The sequence below is a fragment of the Notolabrus celidotus genome, chromosome 1 (genome assembly GCF_009762535.1).
Source record: "Notolabrus celidotus isolate fNotCel1 chromosome 1, fNotCel1.pri, whole genome shotgun sequence".
Classification (NCBI taxonomy): domain Eukaryota; kingdom Metazoa; phylum Chordata; class Actinopteri; order Labriformes; family Labridae; genus Notolabrus; species Notolabrus celidotus.
This window is the reverse complement of record NC_048272.1, coordinates 25750793-25766826: the sequence shown is the minus strand read 5'-3', so window position 1 is coordinate 25766826 and position 16034 is coordinate 25750793. Positions and strand designations below refer to the sequence as shown.

At 40.0% G+C, this 16034-nt stretch overlaps 1 protein-coding gene across 1 annotated transcript in view; it reads left to right on the top strand.

The window, feature by feature from the left end:
- Positions 1 to 2741: 2741 nt before the first annotated feature.
- The window catches only part of LOC117819573 (A disintegrin and metalloproteinase with thrombospondin motifs 9-like), a 44673-nt gene continuing 31380 nt past the window's right edge, over positions 2742 to 16034 (top strand). Inside the window, 16 exon segments of the mRNA XM_034693013.1 lie at positions 2742 to 3098; positions 3369 to 3769; positions 5418 to 5580; positions 7545 to 7882; positions 8976 to 9059; positions 9165 to 9289; positions 9435 to 9475; positions 9592 to 9697; positions 10893 to 11039; positions 11618 to 11759; positions 12175 to 12279; positions 13204 to 13349; positions 13782 to 13963; positions 14099 to 14235; positions 15129 to 15246; positions 15437 to 15532. Coding sequence (XP_034548904.1) covers positions 3002 to 3098; positions 3369 to 3769; positions 5418 to 5580; positions 7545 to 7882; positions 8976 to 9059; positions 9165 to 9289; positions 9435 to 9475; positions 9592 to 9697; positions 10893 to 11039; positions 11618 to 11759; positions 12175 to 12279; positions 13204 to 13349; positions 13782 to 13963; positions 14099 to 14235; positions 15129 to 15246; positions 15437 to 15532 — 2428 coding nt within the window. The 5' untranslated portion in view covers positions 2742 to 3001.

Genomic DNA, 16034 nt, shown 5'->3' with positions numbered 1-16034 from the left:
ATTTTGGTTATTACCTGTTATCAGGGATCTCACTGTGGGATAAGTTTTGGCGGAACATTAAAAAAGCAGTCTTTGCTTTGGCTGTATAAAAAACTGATGCAATCTCAGTGACGTTACCCAATGGTCCACTTTAGAAAGGCTGACTCCAAATAACTTTCTGCTGAGTTACAAACATGCAAAGAAATGTAATCAAGGATGCAGTCATGTTGCCAGGCAAACAATGTACATACCTAATGTAGATACTTTTTTATGGGTTATTAGAGGGATTCCTTGTCTTTCGAGCCAGCCTCTGGTGGACATTCGAAGAACTGCGGCTTTATTGCACTTCTGCATAGAATTCGTTTTTCAATACTTGAGGTTGAGGCTTGAGTGATTTCTTGATTGCCCAGACAGTGAATTCTGGAAAACAGTTTACTCCCTTGGATTTGTTTTAAGTAATATTGCAACTTTAAATGGGTGGTTAGCATTGCAAATCTCCAATTTAGCTAGAGTAATATTTTTAAATAAACTTTGGCAATGGCTATCCCAGAATGCACTGCTCAGGCTTGTGAAACTGATTTTAAATCACGTATTCCAGTGTGGTTGCCATAAACCCCCAAACAACCCTTTTTCTCTTTTTTGATTATTATTATTAATTTTGTAGACTACCACTTTTTTCCCATATAAATTCTTATTCTTGTTAGACTCATTATCATAACCATCAGTTTGTTATGCATTTAATTGATTTATTATAAAGAATATATGTCTGTTCAAAGTCATTGTATGCATCCAGTTTGTACAACAGACAGTCAAAATAAATCTGTTGCATGGTTTTTAAGTGTCCATTGGCAGTGAGTGACAGTCTTCACTCGTGCAGACTGAAATACAGAACTGTAAATACAGAGGCTATCAACCCAAGTACCCCTAACTGCATCAATATCATTGCATATCAACTTAGTTTCAGTGTATTTGTTGTACTGACAAATAGGCAGTTGTGGTGAAACATCTGGCCACTTGAGGCAGCACTCACTACAAGCACCGCCGTTCACGTTGAAACTATACGATGCTCCATTTGGACTGGCCCACTTCTTGTATCAGTCACTCAGGAGTTGAATATGTGTAGAGCTTGGCATGCTCTTCTAAATTGTTACTTAGAAGACCGAACACCTCCAGTTAAGTTATCAGTTTCCTTGTTCTGTAACAGTCGAGTGAATGAAATGTTTCTATTCTGGTATGTACAGTCTTTTTTAGTGTCCTTACTCAAGTCTAAGGTCTTGGCAATTATATATTTAACTTTGCTAGGCTGATTGCGTGTGGCTCTTTCTCACATTTCTTACTAATTTCCTTTCATTTCTATTTAAAAATAATGTTTCAGAGTTAAAAACTAACCAGTGTATCTCTGGTAAACTTCTAAGGGGGGGAAACAATGCAAGGCTAAGTTGCTCAAGCTAGTTTGAAATCATCCTGAGGCTCTTGCTCACTTATACCCAGGCTGTAACATGCTGAAATATTAGGAAATCAATTATTTATTTACACAAATAGGTTGCTAAATATTTTATGACAACATATGGTAACTTATTTATGTTCGGCAGATGATTATTACTGCACTTCTTTGACAACATATTTACAAGTCACTGAATGTTATGGATATACTTTTGATAGGACAGTGTAAATTACATCAGAGTAACAGGGTAATGCACAGTCACACTAATTAATGGCTACATTTTACTTGTATCAATCAGTTCAAGGTCTGTTTTATTCATGCTAAATAAACTAGCCTGACTTACTTCTCAAAGGTAAATGGCTTTTAAATTACAAAAATGACTCCACAAAGGGAAACATATTTTACCAATATTTTCGTGGTGAATTTTATTTCTTAGATATATTTTTAATCTGCCTTCAACACAAAATAGTCAAATGATATACATTTTATTACAGCAGTTCACTCAGCAGGATATTAAGCAGTGCGTATTGTGGTCTGTGCACCTGTAAAATAAATTTTAGTACAACAAAGTGTGTATTCTGTCAGTGACTCTTTACATATGTGTATGGGTTTTTTTGTGAATGTGGCAGCAGACAGACTGGATGGCCCCCTCTTTGATCCCCCACATAACAAAGGCACCTACAAAGGCTTCCATACTGCCTGTGGCATTGTTCTACTGAGGAGGCTATAGCTCATAAAATCATTACCATTATCCCCACACAATACTTTTTCCAGCACCTACTTAAGACCTCAAATCACTAGTGTATGTGACTATACTGCTTGCCAGTTTGCATTTTGTCACCCAGTGATCACATGTACTTCTAAGTATACAGCACTGCCTAGATTATCGGACTTGTGGCCCCAGGGCAGGCATTTCCTATATGGGCCCCACCTCACTGTCATGGTCTGATCTGCCCTTCATACCGTGATACTACCCATTAACTCATACTTATTGAACTGTATTTAAAAACATGTCAAGTTGAATATCTAACAATTGTATCACAATGCTTAATGGAGCTGATTCACATGGTAATGTCATGGTCATTGGGGGGGGGCCTGAGTAAGGATCCTGTATAGGATGCTGTTAACCTGTAACAGACGACACGGACTTTTGGGTGTAACCAGGATGGAATGAGCCACCCAGTTACTGATAATATCACATCATCCAAAGTGGATATACGTGAGTGCTCATGTCACCACAGTGTACGGGAGTGGCTTCATTGTATCACCAGGGTACCTTGCCTGAGTGATCCCGCCCCTAGCTGCGAAGAAAGCTGCACAGGCTTGCAGCAGAGCCCATCGCAGTTGACTGTTTGAGCAGCCCACCCCTCTCTGCAGTATGCATGTTCGTCAGGGAATCCGCGAAGCGCTCACGTCCCAGCAGTGTACTTCACCGGCCAGAGACCATCTACCAAAGAGCCGAGGATAATAAAAGTGGATGTGGCAGACGGACAGGAGGCGGAAAGCCCGGAGTGACCGGAGGAATACAGTATTACTACAGGAATACAGGCTGCCACTCTCCTCTGAACGTGGACAATCATGCATGTGCTCTTCTGGGGCTTGGGGTTCCTGCTATTCCCTGATTTCTTGAATGTAGTCGCATCTACAGGGAAATTGCTTTTGAACTCAAGCACAGGTAAAGTATGCCGCTATGACAACCCGAGCATTTTTCTCTCAGGAAGTTATTTCCTTACACAGATGGCAGAGAATGAATGACTTTTGAATGCAGCCAAGCACATGAGTTGCAGCGCTTTCTATTACCTCCACTTGCAATGCTTTAAAACAGTAGTAGTAAAGTACATTGAAATCATTATCGATCGATTGACACATACTCTTGGCTTTGTATCGATGTGATGGAATACATAATCCTTACTTATATTGTTATTCTTCTGTTTGTATTCCCCAGTAAAAGACGAGATCGGCATTTATGAGATTGTAACACCGGTGCGGGTGAATGAAGACGGTGACAAGCTTCCAACTAGTGTGCACTTCAAGAGAAAAAGACGAAGTTTGGACGAAAGCACCGGTAATACTACGGATCACTGGGCCTCGCCAAATATTCACTACAGGATATCTGCTTTTGGACAGAATTATCACCTCAATCTCACGCTGGATTCGGGATTTATCGCACCTCTTTACACTGTGACAGTACTTGGAGTACCCCGAGGAGATAACATAACGGATTTTGCAACAGATGGGGAGGAAGAACAGGAGGAGGAGGACACGGAGTTAAGACACTGCTTCTATAAGGGACAAGTAAATGCACAAGCAGAACATGCCGCGGTCATCAGTTTGTGCTCCGGACTGGTGAGTTTTTACGCACAGTTAGACTGCATGTAATGACTTTACTACAGGGTGTTTTGAGGGGCCATTATTACATATACGCGACCTGAAAACTGCATTAGAAAAATCTATTGAATACTTTGCACAAAGTTTGCTTGCAAACATATTTTTGTACTTTACTTGATATCAGACTCGATCATTGTCTTGCCTATCTAAACATGCTTTTATTTTAAATAAATAAATAAACACAAGATTAAACATTTTCTTGCAAAGAAGAAAAACATCTTAAAATAAGTTGTTCACATCTTAGTTAATGTGGTTTTAAACATCAACTTGTGAACTTTTAAAGTGAAATATATAGACTGATTTACTTTTAAAGCTTTTATCTAATTTCTGTTGTGTGGTACAGCAAGACAGCATAGCTTCCAAATTATGTTACTGTAATGGCTTGCGATTGTCCCAGATCCTTTCCCCCTACTCAAGTTCAATGAAAGCTTCTCAAAATCTTGCCTCCATGCCTCATTCTCCCGTCTGTTAGTGACGTATTTACGCACGCTAGTACTGCGAGAGGATGGGAGGTACTGACGTCATCACAAACTGGTCCCACTCGTCCCACTCCCAGGCTTGTAGATGCAACAGTACAGGAGTAGAGCAGTGCACTCTTGAGTTTATACATAAAAACACAGTCAGATAATATGAGTTGGGGGCCCACTTCTTCCCCCCAAATAGATATGAATGCCATGTTTTGAAGAGAGCTTTAGGGAGTTTAGCTGACTTTATGGAGCATATTTTATGTTTATTTAAGACCTCAAAGAGCACAAACACCACAAAATAAGCAATACTGCTGGTGGTCACAAGAACATTTTATTTATCTGCATCCTAAAGGGTAAGGGATGTAGTCGATTCCTTTAAAGACTTGCCAGCTCTAAGGGTTAATCCAAGTGCAAGTCCCATCACAATATAGTACTTTTTTGAGGAGAATGTAAGCAAGAAGCTTCTCTTGTTCCTTCCTTGCTGATGGATAGCCATATCTTCTGCAGATGTTAACACATGCTTTACAGCTATCTTTTTCTTATTTTAACTTCTTATATGATCTGTTATCTGGACTTGTTAATATGGCTCATGCCAAACTTGTGTTAACCAACAGGGCATCAGAATTTGCTTAAGTTGGCACTTACTGTACCTTATCTGGGGCATTATAGGCCTCAAAGCCTTGCAGTTTCCATGAACAGGCCAAATACTTAAAACTAGACTTTCAGCATGCTTGCCAAGAAGATAAAGTTCCACTCTTTTCCTGATAGTCATCAAACGCCCCCTATTATTATTTTCCTCCTGTTTTGAGACCATTCTTACATTCATGCAAATTCACTCATTTTACCTTTTCTTTTAAAACCCTCAGGTCTTGGCATTGCTTGCTTTATCTGGCCTATTTACTGGACAGTAAATAGGCCAAATTCCACTGTTGTTTGCCATTGCTATAATTTTTTTTTTTCATTAAAACATTCAATGTATTACTATGGTACAGGGGCTCAGTAATGTCCAGAAAGTATTGTAGAAGTGTGTATTCTCCTATGTCCTGTCAGTGTTGACTGAGTTGTTTCTGAAAAGGAATTAGTGCTACAGTAAACGGATAGATGGAGACTAACTGGCATGCATTTTTTTTTCTATCCAGCTTGGCACTTTCAGGTCTCCAGATGGGGAGTATTTTGTTGAGCCCTTACACAGCTACCAAGGAGAACACTATGAAGAGGAACACACAAAACCTCATATTGTGTACAAGAAGAGTGCACCCAAGAAACAGTCATCTGGGGAGAACTCAGCTTGTGACACTTCAGGTATGGTGCAAAATATGAGGGACATGTATGAATGCAATTTACAGACAATATTATCACTAAAATGTACATAGATAGAGCCAACCCAAAAGTCACAAACAAACCTGTACATTGCTGTTTGTGTGACAAGTAAGTTGAGTATTTGCCGGTACATATGACCTTTGAATTAGTTCCTACAGATGTAGGCTGGTGAAATCATTTTTAATGATCTCCACAATTCAGTAAGGCAGGGCCTGGCTTACATAGTGTATCAAGCTCTTGCTTTAATTTTTGAATGGTACTGTAGAGTCTTATCTGGTCTATTCAGTTAACACACTGTTAATCTCTATTTACTTTTAGATATTTATTTTAAAGTAGAAAATGGCTCTGCAGAGATGCTGTCTTCCTCTCAAAAAAAAGAAATTCTTGACTGTTTAATAGTTACATTTATGTTTCAAATATTATACATATTCATAATAGTATTAACTATATTACTATTAATGGAAAAGCAAAATGCTAAAATTTTTCATTAAAATTTATTGTTTATTATGATGTGGCATTAGGATGGCACAATGTCATTTGGACATTTCTTCCATAGGCTAAAAAATTGAGGCAAAATGACCAAACCAAAGTGCAAATACTGTTTTGAAACAGGCTCAGTTCACATGCAGACTGCACAGTGCTCTCACTACAGCTGAAGCATAGTAGTAATAAAGCTTTCCAACTCTCACACAGGAAAAATCATTTTGAAGTTCACCCTTGTATCTTCCCATCTCAGTTTACTGGCTGAACTTCCTGTTGACTCTTGTACTTCCTCTGCCTCTTTGATAAGAAAGTTGGGTAGACCCACTGCCATGAGCAAATAGTGTAAATTGTATAATTAAGTCTTTCAAATAATCCAAACTTTGAATATAAATAAATAAATAAATCTGGACATACTTTCTTTTGTCTGCTGGACACTTTTTCTGCAGGCAGATGTTTGGACTTACTTGTGTGTGTGTGTGTGTGTGTGTGTGTGTGTGTGTGTGTGTGTGTGTGTGTGTGTGTGTGTGTGTGTGTGTGTGTGTGTGTGTGTGTGTGTGTGTGTGTGCGTGCGTGTGCGTGTGTGTGTGTGTGTGTGTGTGTGTGTGTGTGTGTGTTTGTGTAAAAGAGAGAGTCAGTGAGTGTTGTGTATATGTGCTATATATGTGCGTGTAGTCCTCTTTTGGCTGGTACTGTATAACAGTATGTATTTGTGCATGTGCGTGTGTGTAATATTACAGCCCAAGGGAACATGAATTTGACCCACTTTTGGCTGAGTATGTTTCATCTTTGTACAAATATGAACTGTTACCTTGAAAGTTCTGAAGAGTAATACATTTCTTCCTTTAGGTCAGTCATTAATCTGTAAACTGAAAGTAAAAACAACATTATGCTATAGAATAGCTAGCTGTTATTTTTTGGGCGCTGCATTGCTGGTGGTCCAGAGGGTTGATCTGCATCTGATCGAAGTAGAAAAAATACTGGTATTTAGCAGCTTTGTTGCCATGTCATGATCAAAATCAAACCTAAGTCCCCTAATTGTTGTGAAATATTGCTGCCCAGTTGTAGAACTGACTTCTTTTGGTTTATCCACTGCAGTTTGTGCTCCATTTTTCTATGGCTGGGTGCCAGGTTTACCTAGCCTGAACTCTTTGCCCTCCTCCCCTCCTCTCTCAGAGGAGGGAGAGAGAAATAAAAGGCATTCCAGGCAGCATTCATTTGTCAACCCACTCATTGAGCAACAATAAACAAAAGAGCAAAGGAGGCAGCAACATGTTTTAACAATACCCACTTCCAGACAACCATTTCACCTAATTCATCTCTAGAAAATTAAGACTTATTCTAATTTTGAACATATTGTAATTGTTGATTCCTATATCTATGTTTGTCTGATTTTATATATTTTCTATCAATCCTTCATCTTTGTATATTTACACTTGTTACTTTCCTACCAACTCTTTCCCTAGGGCACAAACACAGACACAAGAGGCACAAGCTTAAAGGAAGGCCAGTGGCTGACGTGACCACCGTTTCCAATGCTGCCCCTGTGGTCAGTACTGGTGTATTCACTGACTTAGAGTCACTGAGTGCCAGCCTTGCCAGCGATCCTCTGCTCAGATCACAGAGCAGCAGTGCTAGTGCTCGACCATCAAATGATAGCAGCGGTGACTCAGGACCTCACAGGAGATCAAAGCGCTTCCTCTCCTACCCGCGCTTCGTTGAAGTCATGCTGGTGGCCGACAGCAAAATGGTGGAGCATCATGGCAGCAATCTACAGCACTACATACTCACATTAATGTCCATCGTAAGTTTTGTTTTGTGAAATAGCTTTAAGGCTGCTCACAGAGAATGAGTGGTTGGCAGAGGTGGGTGGGAATTGAAAGTGTGTGTCTGTGTACATTTATAGACAGACAGTGGCTAAACATACATAATGGCGTATTAAATGTTTGTACCAGTTTTACTGTGCTATTTGTGCTACTAGTCAGTCAGCCAGCTTTTGGAGGAGGGATGTGGGAGGGAAAGGGCAGCCTAGGGCAGGGGTAAACACCACTTTCAAACAGCCAGGGGGAAAAGAGGGCAACTTGAGGTAGACTCTTCCTGACAGCTTTGATGAATGTTAAAAATAAGCTCAGGTATGTCACATAGACCGCATACTCTCGGCCACTTCAAACACCAGCTTCTGCAGACGCCTGGGGCCGACAGTCCTCAGGGGGAGGCTGAGATGACCTATATTCTGTTCTTGGCAGAGCCTGCCTTCCCCACAGGGGCTCAGGCCATTATCAACTTGATCTTCTGATCAACCATATCCCTTGGTACTTGCTTGACCACTACTAGAAGGTGGTCCGTGATAAAGGCTACATCCTCTAATCCCCTAATAAGTTTCCTTTTTTTTTTTTGAATGTGTCCAGTTTCAGAAACATTTTCAAAACTATAAGACAGACTTTATTAGCGCTGCTTTGTTGTTTGAATCCTAATATTTTCAAACAGAAACAGATGCTATAGAAAACAATGACGGAGAAACCCCTGTTTATTCTCTTGCTCATTGGGTCTTCTCAATTTTGACATCTCCTTCTCTTATCTAATTTCAAAACAGTTTCATATTTGTGTGTGTAAAGAGGCATGTAATATATGTTGCAGATGTGTTGCAATATCCAGTTATTGTTTCTAAAACTGATCTCAAAAACTCGCTTAGAGGCGTATCATTATTTGGGTGTAGAAAAATATGTTTTAAAAAGTAAATGAGTTTGGACAGAGTTTCAAGTTAATATGCTTTTTATCAAGTGGTTTCAGTTAATGAAAAATTGTACTGTTATTTATCCTTATCTGGAGCTAGTCTTGTCTTCAAAATGTTTTCTCTAAGACAGTTGAGTTCATGCTCTGTTTTTGCTGTTATTCAGGTATCCTCTATCTATAAAGACCCCAGCATTGGAAACCTGATCAACATCGTGATTGTGAAGTTAGTAATAATCAACAATGAGCTGGTAAGCCTGCTTAATTTGTAATTAGTTCCATTCTTTAACATTCACAACATGAAATGAGCTGTACACACTCACCAACACTGACACTGATCTCTTTATGTTTCCCAGGATGGTCCAGTCATTTCTTTTAATGCACAGACCACTTTAAAGAACTTCTGCATTTGGCAACAGAGCCAAAACATTCTGGATGATAACCACCATTCACACCACGACACCGCCATCCTCATCACCAGGTGCAATAAATATATTTTAAGTTGTGAGGTTTATAGCAGCATGCAGTAGGTCTTGAACATGATTTTAGAATTTAGAATAAAATATCCCTCTGATCAAATAACTTGACCAGCCACTGATCAGCAATTATTTGTGTCTTCGCCCCAGGCAGGACATCTGTAGAGCAAGGGATAAGTGTGACACTTTAGGTACGTGGGTTCTTCTTTAAATGTGCCAAAAGACTTACTTTCATAACTGATTTATGATGTAATTCACAGCTGCTACTAAGTAAACCTGAACCAGGTCTTTTTTTCCTGTGTTGAAGGACTTGCAGAGCTGGGTACCGTGTGTGATCCATACAGGAGCTGCAGCATAAGTGAAGACAATGGACTCAGCACTGCCTTCACCATCGCCCATGAACTTGGCCATGTGTAAGCACAACGTGTGTCCACTGATTGTCTACTTAAGAACTGTCATCACTCCTTGTTGATGAGAGATTTGGCTTCAGCAAGATACTGATAGAGCTTCAGAGGTCTTTCTAGGAATCCAAACATGCCTCACTCACAGATGGGGATCAAGGAATCTTGCATATCTGGACAGCAACACAACAGCTGTACATTCCTTTTGTTTTTCCTTTAATTTTGGAGGCTTTTGTTTGTTTCTGATCACATCTCCTGATTTTAGCTTGCCCTCTCTCTTCAGGGATATTAGGAAAGAGCCCGCAAATTGAGTTTTTCAGAATTTAAGGAACTCTTCAGTTAATTTGACATCGTCTAAAAGCCTGATTAAGCCAGAGCTGTGTGAGGAAGGAGGGTGAAAGGGGAGGTGTCGACAGTGGAGACTGTTACGGAATTTAACAGCCCTCATCACCTCTAACAAGTGCTCCCTCTAACTTCAAAACAAGAGGAGGAATTGTTCAATTTCAAGTTTATCCGCATCAGGCTTTGACAAAATGCATGGTAACTGATAAGCTGCAGTGTTGAGTGTTATATGGTACCTGTCAGGTGGGGGGCTGAGTAGCTCAAAATGAGGACTGTGGGAAGTGTTATGGTGTACCTGGTCTTTTTATTCACCCTGCAGGGGCTTGAATGCTTCTCTTATATTCACTGTGCTCTGATTTTCACATCTACATTTTTCTGCTAAAACGGTTGCCCAGTGTTTATATAATTTAATATTGGGCTGATTTCTTTCCAGACTCCCCACAGGCAGGCAATACAAATGCTCTGCATTATTTTCAACAACAACCCTGAAAGGGGTTTCCCACAGCCAGTAACACAATGACAGCAGAAATATAGAACTGGATGTTTATATGAAAAACATGTGGCAGAAATACAAAAACACACAAAAAAGCATTTTTTTCCATGGGTGTTTTATCTTTGTTGGTTCAAGAAACTTAAAGGTTTCCGATTCCTGCCAAATGCAATATAAATACATTATCATTAAAATACTAGCTTTTGTAATATTTGTCTCAGCCAAACAGTTGTTTTACACAGCCAAGCCTCTGTGTTACAAAACCTATTACCAACAAAAGTATCATGAGAAAAAAGCTCAATCATCTCTATTTCTTTTGTCAATGTAACTGTTTAATGCCAGCATCAACATGTGAATATGTTTTCTCTCTGCCAGGTTCAATATGCCTCATGACGACAGTAACAAGTGTAAGGAAGATGGAGTTAAGATTCAGCAACATGTAATGGCTCCCACACTTAACTACAACACAAACCCGTGGATGTGGTCCAAGTGTAGCAGGAAGTACATCACAGAGTTCCTTGAGTATGTTGTTCTCCTTTCTTCTACATTTTTTGAACATGCATGTGAGTTTGTACATTTTGGTGTTTTTCTGCTGTTGTGGTGAAAACTGATGCATGTTTTCTTGTATATATGAACACACGAATAGTGCAGTATATGTATACATTCCCCCCCCCCCACACTTTTGGCAGCATCAGGCACAGTTTGCGAGCATATAAAAATAAATTGTTGTAATTCTTAGTGCTGCTACAGTGTCCGGTCTCCTCACTTCAAAAGCCTCCTTAATCCACTGAGAAAGATCAAGGAACTCTGACCGTAGGACACTCAACATTTGATAGTATATCCTAAATCCTGTCTCTTGGCTATCAAAAGTACTCCTTTCCTCATCAAACTCCTGAGACACCACCGCATACTCCATATAGTTAACTGAATGAAAACAGATATTTGTCAAGAAATAGAGAACACTGTGTGTACAGTAGTGGTTCTATATACATGTACAGTTAAATTGACCTCTCCGCTGTACTGAGTGTGTTTTTTTTGTCTGTTTGTGTCTCTTGTTTTTCCCTTTTTCTTTAAGTCATTTTACTTTTATTTCTTAATAGCACAGGATATGGTGAGTGCTTGCTTGATGAGCCAGTTTCTAGGCCATACAGTCTCTCGCAGCAGCTGCCTGGACGGATATACAATGTCAATAAACAGTGTGAATTGATATTTGGGCCAGGGACACAGGTGTGCCCTTATATGGTGAGTGGACTTAGTGTGTTAAACTAAACTGTCATGTTGCATATGGGGTTCTCTAGGAGAAGTGCTATGTGTTATAACATGTGCTGCAGATGGTCCAGCTGAATTTGATGGCTTTGAGGTCATACACTGTATTTAAAAACCTTTTGCACTGTGGAGTACATTTCTTTATTAGATTTCTGGAAAACAGAAAGGTGCTAGCACAGTGGTTGAGAAACAATGACCTAATGAGGTCCTAATACAAAAAAATTACTGTCTTAACTTTTTTCATGTGCAAAAATCGGTCTACCTTCTAGTGTCTATATACAAACAGATTTGTCTACATTGCACCTATTTTACATGACAGTTCTGGGCCCTGTATATTTTTGTTTTTCTGCAAAATCAGGATTAATGTTCTGTGTGTTTGTGTGTTTGTCAGACCCAGTGTAGGAGGCTGTGGTGCACCAGTCCTGAGGGTGCCCAAAGAGGCTGCAGGACTCAGCATATGCCCTGGGCAGACGGCACAGACTGCTCCCCTGGAAAGGTAAATGCTTTGAAATTATTAGAAACACAGAAAGGTGCTAAAAGTGAGCTGTTAGTTAGAGCATCTATAGGGCCAGAAGAGAAAAAGAAATATGTATTATTTTGTCACTGGAATGAACCAGGATCAAGAAATGGGGAGTTGGACATTTAATTGATGCAAAACTGTAGGGAAAATGTTAGATGTCACACCTTATTTGATTGCCACATTTTCTTCTATTGAGTTATGTTTTAGTAGTCATGTGGTTCAGTGCTACAATCTCAAAATCCCCATCATATAGCTTTGTTTTGATCCCAAGGCTTTTCAAAGCACAATGACTCATGATGATAACATTTTTCACAAGCATCTTAATGTCAGAGTGCAAAATAACAATATCAGATTTTTCCAAACTCACGGTGTTAACTGTGGTAATTGATGGCTGACATGCCTGTAAGTGTCATGAAGTCATAAATGATGGATTTTTTCCTCATGAGTATCTTAGTGTAGATGCCAAGAATAAATGTCAGACTAATCGCATTACTTTCCGTCACAACAACTAAGGGAAGAACAAAGAGCATGAAGAGTGTAAGATAATCCTTCTGTTAAGAGATGAGAAATATTTATTGACTATTTACGTGACGTTTACTTGTCTTCTTCTGTGGGCAGACCCAGCCGTGAAAGTCTTTTTCAGTTGGTCTTTTTTTTTCATTTGCTTCACTGTATAATTTCTCCCAGATTAGCATCAAAGCGCGGGAGAGCAGATAGATGTGTTGCCAGCTCTACGGATAAGATTTCATGTGCTCACTCTGTCTGTGTCTCTCCTTTTTTGACTTTTTCTCTGTCTCACGCTTACTTTTCCTTTGCTGGCTCACCTCATTGCTCTCCTCTTGCACCCATGCACCCTTCATTGATCTGACTGTTCTCTTTACTGTTTCTCTTTCATTGCAGCATTGCAAACATGGCCTGTGTATAGCCAAAGAACATGATGCCACACCTGTGGAGGGGGCATGGGGAGTTTGGAGTCCCTTTGGTACCTGTTCGCGAACATGCGGCGGGGGAATCAAGATTGCTGTTCGCGAATGCAACCGACCCGTGTGAGCAGTTCCTCCCTTTGTAGTCATTCAAGTCTAGTGGACCTTGTCTCCATTTTAGCTACCAAAGTCAATGTTGCATAGATCAAGCCTACTTAAGCAAATTCTTTCCATAGCTAGTACTCATCAAGACAGATCCTTTGATCATAGATCTTCCAGAGTTGTTTCCTGTTATCTAAATTAGGTCACTGAGTCTCCTCAAAGTTGCCTCTCATCCTGGTTTAATTGACAACAAGAAAACAACAGGTCATCATGAGTTTGAAACTGTACATGGTGCCGCTGATGATGTAGGTGTGTGGTTGTAGGAATAATCATGAAAATGAGAACAGGGAGATAGATGAATGTTTAAGTTGAAGGGAAAATGTCTAGCATCTTCCTTTCAGTAATATAGATTACTAAAGGTTGGCTTATTCATCCCCCCCATCTTGCCCCCAGGCCCAGGAATGGAGGAATGTATTGTGTTGGCCGCAGAATGAAGTTCCGTTCCTGTAACTCTGAGCCCTGCTCCAGGCAGAAGAAAGACTTCAGGGAGGAGCAATGCGCAGCTTTCGATGGCAGGCACTTTAACATCAACGGTCTACCTCCTAATGTTCGCTGGGTACCCAAGTACAGCGGAAGTAAGACTAGTTTTTTGTTAACTGGCATCTCACTTTCTCCTTTAGTCAACCTTGGTTAACTTGTGCATGGAGCTCATAATTTAAGTTTGACATAAACATGATTGTTTTATGTATCTCTATTTTACTCTCTCTCAGTCCTGATGAAGGACAGGTGTAAGCTGTTCTGCAGGGTGGCAGGCAGCACAGCCTACTATCAGCTCAGGGACCGAGTTATTGATGGCACACCATGCGGACCCGATACCAACGACATCTGTGTCCAGGGCCTGTGCAGGGTAAGGTTCCTCACTCATATAATCCTAGATCACTCAGCTCAAATGCATATATACAAATAGTTTTGTCATAGAAGCTCTGGGTTCTAACTGAGGCCATTCTTGCAAAGTTACCGTGCGGATATGTGTAATCATTTCCAAAATGTTTCATGTTTTTTTTCTGAAAGCATTTCCATCCTTCTCCAAACTGGACTGTGTTTATTGCTTTGAACCTTTGACAGATAGAGATTGAGTCTGACAGCTTGATTACTAACACACCATGCACATCAGTATGCTTTTTGAAAAAAATTGTGGGCTGCTCTGTGTACACTCTAAACCACACACAGTGTTTTGGTTGGGCTGAGGTTTAGTTATTTGCCTTCCTGGTCTTGGCAAGTGGATTTCCATATATGCTGTGACACTAGAACTTCGTTTTCATCCTTTAACAGTGAATCAAAACTATCCACAACACGCTAATGACAAGCAGAGCAGTTCATGCCTATTCCAGAGTGGTTTTTGTGAGGAAATTAATTTCACATGTGCGTCGGTGATATGGATAAAATCAGTGAGATCTTGTGAAACCACTTTATGGGTCACTGGGTTTGACTATGTGTTTCATGGTCAGTATTTCATCCAAAAAGCAAAAGCAAAGGGTATTTAGAAGTTTGTCTGATATACAGTATTGCAGTGTTGAACTTAAATCAAGAAATAGTAACTCAGGAATGTCAGCTGAAGTATGAAAAAAAATTGTCACATTAAGAAATACTGTATAATTCTTGCATTACCATACATTGTCTATTGTCCTGTTCCTACTGCCACTATTTATGTTTTCATTAATTTGTTCTATATCTTTCATTATACCCCCCCCCCCCCCCCCCCCACACACACACACACACACACACACAAATACAATGCAGCAAGCAGGCTGTGACCATGTACTGAACTCTAAAGCCAGAAGGGACAAGTGTGGTGTGTGCGGAGGCGATAACTCTTCCTGCAAAACTGTGGCGGGCACCTTCAACATCGTCCGCTATGGTGAGCTACATCATGTTTTGACATTTTTATTTGACAGTCAGTAAGCATAAATGAGATAAATTATATTAATGGTCTTTATCATGTTCTTCATTGTCAGAATGAATAGCTCTGATAGTGGTGCTCCTTTGTTAATGTAGGCAGAGAACTTGCTATACGAATGATCTAAACCCATCACTCACAACATTTACAGGCTATAATGAAGTTGTGCGAATACCCAGTGGTGCAACAAATATAGATGTGCGTCAGCACAGCTATTCAGGGAAACCGGAGGATGACAACTACCTCGGTGAGACATCTTTTAATTTGTCCAAAAAAACTACTGTTACCCTAGTATATCATTGTTTTGCATATTCTTCTTATACTGTTTTGGCCTTTTCACAGGTCATGTATGGTTAAAAGGTCCTTCTTCCATATGCACGATTTGTCTGTACCCCTTTGTGAATGAGAGTGTTCAACTTTTAGTACAAATTCTGTACTGCTAAGTGCAAACTAAGATGTTGGCATCCAGCATACACTCTAATATGTTAATGAGCCATAAGGTATGTGGGTACCATTTCAGAAAAGTCATTTGGGTTGTGTCTATGCAGGTGTGTGTTTTCTTTGGTTCTGCAAATTTGTGGCTTTCTGTACCATATGTCTATCTGTCAGTCCAGATAACACTTCTGTACACTAATAGCTGCTTTGTCAGCTATTAGTGTACATGTTGGCAAGAGCATGCTTATACTTGAGTTTGGAAAGCCCTTTGGCTACCATTCCATCAAGGACAACATTTGTGTGTCTGCAGGTGC